This window comes from Colobus angolensis, unplaced genomic scaffold (assembly GCF_000951035.1).
Source record: "Colobus angolensis palliatus isolate OR3802 unplaced genomic scaffold, Cang.pa_1.0 Scaffold44, whole genome shotgun sequence".
Classification (NCBI taxonomy): Eukaryota; Metazoa; Chordata; class Mammalia; order Primates; family Cercopithecidae; genus Colobus; species Colobus angolensis.
The window spans coordinates 7,460,938-7,474,815 of record NW_012117821.1 but is presented as its reverse complement, the minus strand read 5'-3'; the positions used below and the strand labels follow the sequence as shown (position 1 = coordinate 7,474,815).

The 13,878-nt window shown below is 45.1% G+C and overlaps 1 protein-coding gene across 2 annotated transcripts in view; it reads left to right on the top strand.

The window, feature by feature from the left end:
• Positions 1 to 13,878, top strand: part of SUFU (suppressor of fused homolog (Drosophila)) — a 139,192-nt gene that overhangs the window by 38,050 nt on the left and 87,264 nt on the right. For both annotated transcript variants that reach the window (XM_011957379.1, XM_011957380.1), the window contains exon 3: positions 10,507 to 10,643. In XM_011957379.1, the coding sequence (XP_011812769.1) occupies positions 10,507 to 10,643 (137 nt within the window). The remainder of the gene's footprint in view (positions 1 to 10,506; positions 10,644 to 13,878) is intronic.

Genomic DNA, 13,878 nt, shown 5'->3' with positions numbered 1-13,878 from the left:
TGTTAGCCAGGATGGTCTTGATCTCCTGACCTCGTGATCCGCCCGTCTCGGCCTCCCAAAGTGCTGGGATTACAGGTTTGAGCCACCGCGCCCGGCCCACATCTACATATTTTTATCTATATTATCTATACACATAATATAGATACAAATGTATAAAGAGACTTAGTAGAAAGAATTGGCTCGTGTAGTTACAGAGGCTGGCAAGTCCAAAATCTTTAGAGCCAGTGTTACTAGGTCCATCATAGTCAATGTGGACTCATAGGTTTTTATTTTAATTAATAGATTATAATTTGTTAGAATGCTTTAATTTGATGCTCAGATTGTCGTTGATTTGGCCAGTGAGAACCTTGAGTTTGGCTTCTCTCTACTTTTGGCATGTTCCCATGATTCTCTGAACCACTTCCTTACTTTCTGGCACAGTAGGAAGTTCCAGAATCATTTTGTACTTTGCCAGCCCCGAAATCAGCCATTTGTCCAGGAAGCCCTAGTTTTATTTAGCAGAGAATGGTATATAGAAGCCATAATCTGGGGGCTAGGTATTATCATTGTTCTTGGAGTGTCTTTGCTCCCAGTGGTGAGAACTAGGAAACGTACATGCACATATACACACACCACTCTATTTCTATATTGGTTTCTGTATTAAATACCATGAATTCATACTGATACCTTCAGTTCTAAAACTATACCTATGGGGGCCTGGTGCAGTGGCTCACGCCTGTGCAGAGTCCCAAGTGGGTGGATCACCTGAGGTCGGTAGTTCAAGACCAGCCTGGCCAACGTGGTGAAACCCTGTCTCTACCAAAAATACAAAAATTAGCCAGGTATGTTGGTGCACACCTGTAGTCCCAGCTGCTTGGGAGGCTGAGGCAGGAGAATCACTTGAACCTGGGAGGCAGAGGTTGCAGTGAGCCGAGATCGCAGCACTGCACTCCAGCCTCAGTGACAGAGCAAGATTCTGTCTCAAAAAATAATAACTAACTTACTAAATAAATACTATACCTATAGGGTTCATTCTTACCTGCCTTTAAAAATATATATATTTCAGGCCAGGCACAGTGGCTCACACCTATAATCCTAGCGCTCTGGGAGGCCAGGGTAGGTGATCATTTGAGGTCAGGAGCTCGAGACCAGCCTGGCCAAGATGGTGAAACCCCGTCTCTACTAAAAATACAAAAATTAGCTGGGCATAATGGTGGGCGCCTGTAATCCCAGCTAGTCGGGAGGCTGAGGCAGGAGAATCTCTTGAACCCTGGAGGTGAAGGTTGCAGTGATCCACGATCGCGCCATTGCACTCCAGCCTGGGTGACAGAGCAAGACTCCATTTCAAAAGAAAAAAAGGTACTTGGGTTATATCTTTTTTTTCCCCCTTTCAGTGTGGTTATATGGTTGATTTGAAATACTGTTAGGTTCATTAACTTCTGTTTGTATTATATTTTAGCGTTTTTCTCCCTCCTCATTGATTCTGTTTCATTTATTTCTTGAGTATGTGAAAGCATTATCACGGATCCAAAACCAAAAGTGAGAACTATACAAAAAGGTATATTCAAAGAAATGTTACCCACTCCCGCACGCTGCAGTGCTTTCTACCACCTTCCCACCTACTGCATGTAATAATCCATCTCATTCATTTTTGGTTTATCCTTCCCATATGGCTTTCTACAGAAATGAGTAGGTAATGCATATTTTCCTATCTTCCTTCCTTCCTTTCTTTTTTTTTTTTTTTTGAGATGGAGTCTTGCTCTGTCACTCAGGCTGGAGTGCAGTGGCGCAATCTCAGCTCACTGCAACCTCCACCTCCTGGGTTCAAGCGATTCCCCTGCCTCAGCCTCCGTAGTAGCTGGAACTACAGGCATGCGTCATCATGCCTGACAAATTTTTGTATTTTTAGTAGAGATGGGGTTTCACCATGTTGGCCAAGCTGGTCTCCAAGATTACAGGCATGAGCCACCGCGCCCGGCCTTTTTTTTTGAGACAGTTTTGCTCTTGGTGCCCAAGCTGGAGTGCAGTGGTGCGATCTTAGCTCACCGCAACCTCCGCCTCCCGGGTTAAAACAATTTTTGTAGTTTTTTTTTTCTTTTTCTTTTTTGAGATGGGGTTTCGTTCTTGTTGCCTAGGCTGCAGGGCAGTGATGGCGCCATCTTGGCTCACTGCAACCTCTACCTCCCAGGTTCAAATAATTCTCCTGCCTCAGCCTCCCAAGTAGCTGAGATTGCGGGCATGCACCACCATGCCCAACTAATTTTGTATTTTTCGTAGAGACGGGGTTTCTCCATGTTGCTCAGGCTGGACCTGAACTCCCGACCTCAAGTGATCCACCCCCCTTGGCCTTTTTTTTTTTTTTTTTTAACAGAGTCTCTCTTTGTTGCCCGGGCTGGAGTGCAGGGGCATTATCTCAGCTCACTGCCACCTCTGCCTCCTGGATTCAAGCGATTCTTCTGCCTTAGCCTCCTGAGTAGCTGGGATTACAGGTTGCACGCCACCACTCCTGGCTAATTTTTGTATTTTTAGTAGAGACAGGCTTTCTCCATATTGGTCAGGTGGGTCTCGAACTCCTGACCTCATGATCCGCTCACCTCGGCCTCCCAAAGTGTTGGGATTACAGGCTTGAGCCACCACGCCCGGCCTGTATTTTTTTGTTGTTGTTGTTAAGTAGAGTTGGGGTTTCATCATGTTGGCCAGGCTGGTCTCGAACTCCTGACCTTAGGTGATCACCTGCCTTGGCCTCCCAAAGTTCTGGGATTACAGATGTGAGCCACCATGCCCAGCTCCTATCTTCCTTTCTTTCTTCCTTAAAAACATACTATAATATCCTTTTGCTCTTTTTTTTTTTTTTTGAGACTGAGTCTCACTCTGTCACCCAGGCTGGAGTGCGGTGGCATAATCACAGCTCACTGAACCTTCTATTTCCTGGATTCAAGTGATCCTCCCCTTAGCCTCATGAGTAGCTGGGACTACAGGCACATGCCACCATGCCCAGCTAATTTTTGTATTTTTTGTGGAGGCAAGGCTTCACCATGTTGCCCAGCCTGGTGTTGAATTCCTGGGCTCAAGCAATCTGCCTGCTTTGGCCTCCCAAAGTGCTGGAATTACAGGCATGAACCACCGTGCCCAGCCTCTTTTGTTTTTTTTCGCCTAACAGTGTTCATACCAATTTGTAGAGTTCTTCATTCTTTTTTACAGCAGCATACTAGCCTTTGAGCCATTCTCCTATGAATGGGCATTTAGGTGGTTTCCAGTATTTTGCAATTACAAATTCTTTGAAGTGGGATTGCTGGATCCAAAGGCATAAACCTATATGTAGTTTTATTTGGTATTGCCTAATTCCCTTGCATAAAAGTTGTACTAATTTATATCCATACCAGCAACATATGAGAGTGTCTCTTCCCCTGCAACCTCAGCAACAGAATATGATGTCATACTTACTAATTTTTGCCAATCTGATAGGTGAGAATGGTATCTCATTGTTTTCATTTGCATTTCTTTTATTATGTGTGAGGTCAAACATCTTGTCTTATGCTTAAGGGATATCTATATCTATATCTAGTTTGTGAATTTTTTCTATCAGGTTTTTGAGTTTTTTCCAAATTAAAAATTAAATGAATAAAACATTTATTGATATAATTAATGTAGCATACAGTACACCCATTTAAAGTGTACACTTTTGTGGTTTTTTGCATATTAATGGTTATGTAACCTTCACTACAATCTAATTTTAGAACTTTTTCATTACCCTGAAAAGAAACTCCATCCATATTCATTAGCACTCACTCCCCATTTGTCCCCAGTACCCCGGTCCTAAGCAACCATTAATCCACTTTCCCCATAGATTTGTCCATTCTGGACATTTGATATAAGTGTAATTTATATTATATATTACAAATTATATTATTTTTCCTGTAATATAAATAAAATCATACAACATATGGTCTTTTGTGACTGGCTTTCTTCACTTAATGTAAGTGATGTAATGCTTATAGTGTTCCAAGTACTGTTTCTAAATGTTTAATCCCCATAACAACTCTATGAAATAGTTACTGTTATTATCCCCATTTTATAGATGAGGAAACTGAGGCACAGAGAGGTTAAATAGCTTGCCTCTGGTCACACAGCATTAAGAAGATGGGCTTAATTAGGCAAAAATAGATTAATTAGGCACACACTTGTAATTTCAGCTACTCTGGAGGCTGAGGTGAGGGGAATCTCTTGAACCCAGAAGGTCGTGGCCGCAATGAGCCCTGATTGTGCCGCTATACTCCAGCCTGCGCAACAGAGTGAGATCCTGTCTCACAGTAAAAAAAGGAGATGAGCTTTGGAGTTATACAGACTTCAAGTTCTAGCTCTATCACTTGCTGTGTGATTTATGGACTATTATGTAAACTCCATCAGTGTTTCTCATTTGTTTGTTAAATGAGTATAACAATGGCTGAGTCCTAGAGTTATAGAGAGTTAAATGATATGACATCAGGTGTACCTGAGATGCCAGCTTTTTAAAAATAAATCATATACCATGAAATTCACCCTTTTAAAGTGTGTAATTCAGTGGTTTTTAAGTATATTTATAAGGTTACACAACCATTACATTATCTAATTCCAGAACATTTCTGTTTCCCAGGCCAGGCGCGGTGGCTCACGCCTATAATCCCAGCACTTTGGGAGGCTGAGGCGGGCAGATCACTTGAGGTCAAGAGTTTGAGACCAACCTGGCTAACATGGTGAAACCCTGTTTCTAGTAAAAATACAAAAATTAATGGCGTGGTGGCACCCGTCTGTAGTCCCAACTACTTGGGAGGCTGAGGCGGGAGAATCACTTGAACCCGGGAGGCAGAGGCTGCAGTGAGCCGAGATTGTGCCACTGCACTCCAGCCTGGGCAATGGAGTGAGACTCTGTTTCCAAAAAAAAAGAACTTCCATCATCCCAAAAAGAAATTCTGTACCCGTCAGCAGTCACTCCTCATTCCCTCCTCACACTAGTTTCTGGCAACCACCAACCTATTTTCTGTCTCTATAGATTTGTCTATTATGAACATTTCATAAAAATAGAATCATACAATAGGTAGTCTTTTGTATATGGCTTCTTTTACTGAGCATGATGTTTTCAAGGTCATCCATGTTATAGCGTATCCATACTTCATTGCTTTTTATTGCCAAGTTATATTGTACAGATATACCATATTTTGTTTATCCATTCCTCAATTGATGGACATTTGGGTTGTTTCTACTTTTTGGCTACTATGAATAATGCTACTATGAACATTGGTGTATACAGTTTCGTGTGAACAGATTTTTCTTTTTTTTTTTAGACAGGGTCTTACTCCAGTTACCCAGGCTGGAGTGCAGTGGCACCATCAAGGCTCACTGCTGCCTTGACCTCCCTGGGCTCAGGTGATTTTCTCACTGCCTCAGCACCCCCACCCTGAGTAGCTGGGACTACAGGTGTGAGCCATCATGCCTGGCTAATTTTTGTTTATTTTTATTTTTTTGTAGAGACGGGGTTTGGCCATGTTGCCCAGGGTGGCCTCAAACTCTTTGGCTCAAATGGTCCATCCACCTCAGCCCCACAAAGTGCTGGGATTACAGGCGTGAGCCACCGCATCCAGCCGCGTTTTCAGATCTCTTGGGCATATACTTAGGAGTGGAACTGCTGGATCGTATGGTGACTCTGTTTAACTTTTTTAGGAACTGCCAAACTCTTTTTCCAAAGTAGCTCCATCATTTTATATTCCCCCTAATGATGTGCAAGTATTCCTATTTCTCCACATCCTCTCTGACACTTACTATCTGTCTCTTAGTTATGCTAGAGGGTGTGGAGCGGCGGTAGCTCACTGTGGTTTTGATTTCCATTTCCTTAGTAATAAATAATGGGCTGGGCACAGTGGCTCATGCCTGTAATCCCAGCACTTTGGGAGGTAGAAGTGGGCACATCACCTGAGATCAGAAGTTCGAGACCAGCCAGGGCAACATAATGAAACCGTGTCTCTACTAAAAATAAAAAATTAGCTGGGTGTGGTGGCACAAACCTGTAATCCCAGCTACTTGGGAGGCTGAGGCAGGAGAATCACTTGAGCCTGGGAGGCAGAGGCTGCAGTGAGCTGTAATCGCACCACTGCACACAGCCTGGGAGACACAGTGAGACTCTGTCTCACAGATAAATAAATAAATAATGGTGATTAGTATGAGATGCTGACTTCTAGGTCAGCTCTTTCTGCTCCCCAAGCTAGGTTTCCTCCAGAAAGTCTCTCCTCGGTTTCTGTTCATCTCTCCTGACTAGACTCAGCAGTCATTTTGGGCTCTTGGATGCTGACTGATACCCTCTTAGTGAGGTACTCTCCGGGAGACCTTTGGGTGAGTTCTGATGGTTAGGCTGTTGTGTGTCTAGGATTCAAGGCATGTGTTCCTATCTTCAGGTTTGATGTTATTCTTGAGGCTGGCACAGCCATCAGGCAGACTTGCCAAACTGCTGGAACAAAGCCAGCCTTCCCCCTGGACATCCCCGTGAACAGGATCCAGGGTTCTTGAGCAGGAAACAGTCTTGAGACTCTTATCCTTCCTTTTGCAATAAGACGGTTAGAACCCTTTACCCCTACTCTGCCAGACTGGGGAGAATCTTTGTTTTTTTTTTTTTAATTTCTGTAGGAAGAAATTCTACTGGCCCCATTTACCACCAGCCAGTATTTTAGTAGACTTCTGTGTTAGAAGAATGCTTTGCTCTGACCCAGATCCCACCTTCTGCAGCACATGCCAATTTCCCCTTATGCTCTCCTTTCTTGGAAGATGTGAGAGACAGCCGCTCCCTAGGAGGGGCTTCATTCTCTGTTCAGACAAAACCACCTTTGGCTAGAGAAGCCCTCACGTGAGCAAGTCCAGACCAAGCCAGGCCCCTCCAGGAGACTTGAAAGATGGAATGACCTTGTCACTTGGCGATTGCTTGGGCAGCCTGCTTTGAAAAAGAGAACTTCTGACAGGCTTCAGGTCGTGTGTTTATCCTGAGGCTGGGCCATTCCAAACTCATGTTTCAGAGTTTAGAGTTTGCGTCCAGCTAGCCCCTGGGTGGTAATCAAATGCAGGTGGAGACCATCTGGCTGGGCCTGTCCCTCCCACCCAGCCAAGTGAGGGCTGGCCTGCCCACCACAGAGCTGGCCCAGAAAGCACCCCGCGTGGAGGCAGATGGTGGACACGTGTGTGCACGCATGCACACCTCTAGGCGCGTGTGCACACAGACCCTCCTTAGTGAAGTGGTGCTGTGTGGATGCATCTGATCCAGTGATTTATTTCTCTGCCTTTGAGGGTTCTTCCCATTATGCAGCTGAAGAGGAACAAGTTTCTTTTAGTCTGTTTCTCAAGTTTTTGTGGTTAGAAATCATGTACTTTTCTTGGCCCAAGATGAAAGCCCTGGAGTAATAGTCTCATACATTTTACAAAGCTGCCTCTAATTGGTGGCTGCTTAAAATCTTCCCTTTGCCCTACTGACCCATCTCCCTTTACAGAGTTTTAATTCCAGTCAATCTTGCATTACCCCAGGTTTTCACACCCCTCCCAAACCTGCAGCTCCAGGGAGGTAGCTCTCCCAACTTCAGTTTGGTAGCTGTTCCCCAGCCTCCCTGCACTGAACTGACCCCAAACAGGGTAATTCAGCGAGGAAATAAAATAGCTTACATTGTGTTGTCCAAGCATCTTTTGCTGGCCTGGTCTCCAAAATTCCACGTGTGTACCCTCAAAATGGATTCTGTTTCCCACATTGCTAGAGATACCTGGGGAAAATGCAAACCATGGATATTTCTTTTAAATATAGTTGGGCCAGGTGCTGTGGCTCTTGCCTGTGTTCTTAGCACTTCGGGAGGCTGAGGCGGGAGGATTGCTTGAGCCTGGGAGTTCAAGGAGTAGCCTAGGCAATGTATTGAGACCTATCTCTACAAAAGTTTTAAAAATTAGCTGGACATGTTGGTGTACACCTGTGGTTCCAGCTACTTGGGAGGTTGAGGTGGGAGGATTGCCTGAGCCCGGGAGGTCAAGGCTATGGTGAGCCACATTCACACCACTGTATAGAGCACTGTATCTTGCTCTATACAGTGTCTCAAAAATAAAAAAAGAAGGAAATAAGCTGGGCATGGTGGCTCATGTCTGTAATCCCAATACTTTGAGAGGCAGAGGCCAGAGGATTGCTTGAGCCCAAGAATTCGAAACCAGTCTGGGCAACATAGGGAGACCTTATCTCTACTAAAAAAAAATGAGCCAGGTGCCATGGTGTGCCACCTACTCGGGAGGCTGAGACAAGAGGATCACTTGAGTCCCCAGGAGTTCACAGCTGCAGTGAGCTGAAGACCACACAACATGAGCTGAAGATCATCCAGTTGCACTGCAGCCTGAGTAACAGAGTGAGACCCTGTCTCAAAAAAATAGATAGATGATAGATAGATAGATAGATACATACATACATACATAGGGCTTGATCATGATAATTTCTTTTTTTTTTTTTTTTTTTGGAGACGGAGTCAAGCTCTGTCGCCCAGGCTGGAGTGCAGTGGCGCGATCTCGGCTCACTGCAAGCTCCGCCTCCCGGGTTTACGCCATTCTCCTGCCTCAGCCTCCGGAGTAGCTGGGACTACAGGTGCCCGCCATCTCGCCCGGCTAGTTTTTTGTATTTTTTAGTAGAGACGGGGTTTCACCGTGTAGCTCAGGATGGTTTCGATCTCCTGACCTCGTGATCCACCCGTCTCGGCCTCCCAAAGTGCTGGGATTACAGGCTTGAGCCATCGCGCCCGGCCAATTGTGATAATTTCTAATGATACCTTTTCAGTCCATTACAGAACTTAGCTTCTCAGAGATGATCTTTCCCTGCAAAGTGCAGGAGGGCTTGGTTCACCCAGGCACAGAAAACTAGGACAGATATCAGCTTCTGAGACTTGGGAATCTCTTTCTATCCCATCTCCTGGCCTTGCCTCTCAGCGGTGATGATGATGATGAAGGAAAGATGCCACGTGGAATTCTAGGTTTGTGCATTGACTGTATCATCAGCCCTTGAGAATTCTCACCTCTGATTGCCTGTTCCAGGAGCTTGGTTGGCTGTCATCTTAGTTTATGGTTTGTGTTTGTATGCTGACGAGTTTACATGTGTATAATTATTGTGGCTCTTGTTTGTACAAGATATAATTACTGAAAATTATATCATGAATATTTTAATTTTAACCTTCCCATGCTGGCAAGCCTTATGTAGCTCTCCCTGGATGTTTCCTTTACCTGAGGAGGTGTGGCACCCCGCCAGCCAGGCCCAGCTCTCTGATCCACATCATTGCCCTCTCTGATGGAAGTCCCTTTCAGGGACTTCCCTTAGACTTGGGGCTCCTGAGTGTTTCCTGCAAACAGGGAGGCAGGGATTCTTGCCTTCTCTCATTGTCACTTTAATGAGTTATGACCACAGAAGAAGTCATCCTCATTATTCTGGGTCACTGAGGGATGGGAAGGGAGGGCAACCCATGCATCTCTAGGGTTCTAGCAACTGAAGAGTACATGTGGAGTGCCAGGTTTCAGGAAGAGCTCGTGCTAATTGAGGAGTATGTGTTGGGTGCTGAATTTCAGGAATAATATGGGCCCACCCAGTATTTGGAATCTGCCTTGGGACCTGTCCACAAATACTGAGTTTGGAGGCCAGCCAGTGCCACCCAACGTTGTACCCTTGTGGGGCAGAGTGGAGGTGGGAGTGGAGAAAGGAGCTCATCCTCACAGAGTGTATTAGTCCATTCTCACACTGATATGAAGACATACCTGAGATTGGGTAATTTATAAAGAAAATAGGTTTAATTGACTCACAGTTCCACATGGCTGGGAAGACCTCAGGAAACTTACAATCTTGGTGGAAGGGGAAGAGGGTGGCAGGCGCAAGAGAGTGGGCAAGAGCAGGGAAAACTGCCTTAGAAACCCATCAGATCTTGTGAGAACACTATCACAAGGACACCGTGGGAGAAACCACCCCCACGATCCACTCATCTCCCACCTGATTCCTCCCTTGACATGTGGAGACTATGGGGATTACAATTCCAGATGAGATTTGGGTGGGGACACAGAGCCAAACCGTACCACAGAGCATATAGCCTTGTGGCTCACAGGACGTGTATCTTTAGCAAGCAAAGTAGATGTCTATTAACAGCCTGAAGGAATGAGGAGCATGAACAAGGGAGATTCTCAGCAGTGTTGCTTGCCTCAGTCATCCAGGAAGGAATGTTCCACAGCCACAAAATTTGGCACTCATAATTCAGAGTGCCAGCAGTAGAATTTGGCCAGGCCAGGGTCACATCCACATACCCATAGCTGGCAGGAGGACGAGGCAAGAGTTCTGGTTCCTTATGGGCTTCTCGGGTTCCCTCCCAACAAGGCTCACATCATGGGATACTCCTCTGAATGGAGGGTTTGGATACTGAGGCCACCATAAGAAGGGGGAGAACGTTAGACTTTCAAGAGAGTGTTTTTCCTAAGGTAATTGAGCTTAAAACACTTGATTTTTATGTCTTTCAGGTTTACAGGAACAGATGGACCTAGTGGTTTTGGCTTTGAGTTGACCTTTCGTCTGAAGAGAGAAACTGGAGAGTCTGCCCCGCCAACATGGCCCGCAGAGTTAATGCAGGGCTTGGCGCGATACGTGTTCCAGTCAGGTAGGAGGCCGGGGCTGGCTGCTGTGCTGGTCCTTTTGCCATGAGCCTGGTTGGCTTTGAGTACTAGCAGGTATATTTTCATGTTTGTGGAGTGGCCTTTCCTGGGAGTACTATGCCCCAATTCTGCTATGAGGGTGGCTTGTTTTGCCTGGTGTTTCCTGGTTAGAAAGCCAACTGGGCCGTGGCAGAGAGAGGTACTCTCCTGTGCCCTCCAGCAGCAAGTTCTGTGTTATGTTGTGCCACCCTGCGCCCTTGTCATGTTTCATGGAGGGTTTCTTTCATGTCATCTGATATGATATGTTTTTGTGTGGCTAATTGCTCAGAAGCATTTCCCATCTGACCTCAGATTTTGTTTCTTTGTTTTTGTAAGTAGCCTTCAAATGAAAGCCAAGATATTTTTTTCCCAACTCTTTTGCTCTTGAACTATCACAGACAAAGTGCAGAGCAAGCCATGGTCTCTCAAAGCATGGTTCTTATACCACCTGGCTCTGAACTACCTGGAGAGCTTGTTGCAAACACATATTCCTAGGCCCCATTGCAGATGTCTGACTCAGAATCTTTGGGAGTGATGTTCCTTGGTGCTTCTGGTAGAGACTAAATTTGGAGAACCATAGATCTGGTAGCTTCTCTAGTTACAGTGACTTTTTTTTTTTTGAGATGGAGTTTTGCTCTTGTTGCCCAGGCTGGAGTGCAATGGCACAATCTCGGCTCACTGCAACCTATGCCTTCCAGGTTCAAGCGATTCTCCTGCCTCAGCTTCCTGTGTAGCTGGGATTATAGGCATGTGCCACCACGCCCGGCTATTTTTTTTTTCTTTTAGTAGAGACGGGATTTCTCCATGTTGCTCAGGCTGGTATCGAACTCCTGACCTCAGGTGATCCACCCACCTCGGCCTTCCAAAGTGCTGGGATTACAGGCATGGGCCACCGCCAGGCCAGGGACTTCTATTTTCAAACCTTGAGTAGGTTATACATTTGGGGTACAATAGACCTGTCTAGGTTGAACCCCTCTGCCCACATTTCACACCTGTGGGAGCCAGTTGTTGGCACAGGAGGCAGATCCATAACTACCACCTACCATTGTATGCCTTGTGAAACAGTCTCCTCATGGAGGCTACAATGGGTCTTCTCTAAGCAGGAGTTCCTAAATCTGGCTGCCCATCAACCCCTTAGAGGAGCTTGTCAACACACTGATTTCCAAACCTTCCTGTGGGACTCCAGTTGAGTTAGCCAGAAGTGGGACTAGGGCAGGCCGGGTGCAGTGACTCACGCCTGTAATCCCAGCACTTTAGGAGCCCAAGGCGGTTGGATCACTTGAGGTCAGGAGTTCGAGACCAGCCTGGCCAACATGGTGAAACCCCATCTCTACCGAAAATACAAAAATTAGCCGGGCATGGTGGTGGGCACCTGTAATCCCAGCTACTTGGGAGGCTGAGGCAGGAGAATTGCTTGAACCTGGGAGGCAGAGGTTGCTGTGAGCCAAAATTGTGCCACTGCACTCCAGCCTAGGCAACAGAGCAAGATTCCATATCAAAAAAAAAAAATTAATAATCACAGTAGTTGTGAAATAGAACAACACTAATAATGGAACAAATTATTATTATGTGCCTTTTTTTTTTTTTTGAGATGGAGTGTCGCTCTCTCCCCCAGGCTGGAGTGCAACGGCATGATCTCAGCTCACTGCAAGCTCTGCCTTCTGGGTTGAGGCTATTCTCCTGCCTCAGCCTCCCAAGTAGTTGGGACTGCAGGCACCTGCCACCACGCCTGGCTAACTTTTTGTATATTTTAGTAGAGATGGGGTTTCACCTCGTTAACCAGGACGGTCTCGATCTCCTGACCTCACGATCCGCCAGCCTCAGCCTCCCAAAGTGCTGGGATTACAGGCGTGAACCACTATGCCTGGCTTTATTATGTACCTTCTTATGTGTTGCAGTGTGAGGTATATAACATCAACTATGTAGCATTTTCCCAAAAATATTTAACCTGAATCAAATTATAAACAGACAAATCCAGATTGTGAGACACTTTAAAGACAAATGCCTGTGTTCTTCAAAAATGTCAGTGCTCTAATCCCAGCACTTTGAGAGGCTGAAGCAGGAGGATCGCTTGAGCTCAAGAGTTTGAGACCAGCCTGGGCAGTGAAGCAAAATCCCGTAAATTGAAGATTAGCCAGGTGTGGTGGCATGCCTATAGTCCCAGCTACTTGGGAGGCTGAGGTAGGAGGACCATTTGAGCCCAGGAGGTTGAGGCTGCAGTGAACCATGATTGTGCCACCACATTCCAGGCTGGGCGTCACAGTGAGACCTTACCTAAAAAAATAAAAAAAAAAAAAATACACACACACACCAATGCTGTGAAAGACATTAAAAGGCAAGGGGCAGGGGCTGTTCTACATTAAAGGAAACATGGCAGTTTAAATGCACTGTTGATCCTTAATTAGATCCTAAATTGGAAAAAAAAAAAAAGTCATTTTTTAAGGACAATTGGAAAAATATGAATATACACTGTGTATTAGTTAATAGTATTGTACACAAAATACCCTGGATGTGATTATGGTGTTACGGTTATACAGGATAATGTCCCTGTTGCTAGGAGATAAAGGCTAAAGTATTAATGGATAAAAGGACCTGATGTCTTTAACTTAATTGTCAAATGATTCAAATGATTTAACTTAATTGTCAAAAAATAAAACATCTGTGTATGAAGAGAAGCTAAAGCAAATGTGGCAAAATGTTAACAACTGTGAAGCTAGGTGAATGGTATTTGGGTATTCATTGTATCGTTCTTTTAACTTTTCTGTAGGATTGGAAATTTTCAAAATAAAATAAAAGTTGTGACTGTTGAGTATACATTGACTAATATGTGCTCTGCAGGCCCTTTCTGTTCCTGATGGCCCCATTTACGGTGGTTATAATGTGCTTGCTGTAGTTTGTGTCTGCAGATCACTTTAAGCACGTCAGAAGGGAACAGGGTGACTACACTCCTAAAAGTGTAATACTTGACTTTCTGTTTTCCAGATTTTCTGTAACATGATTGTATTATTTAAATAACAGGTAAAACAAATCTTTAAATTTTTTTTAGAACATGGCAGGAGATAATAGTAAATTGTTTAAATAATGGGAAAATGGTAAAGAAAAGTAAATGGGGCCGGGCGCGGTGGCTCAAGCCTGTAATCCCAGCACTTTGGGAGGCCGAGACGGGTGGATCACGAGGTCAGGAGATCGAGACCATCCTGG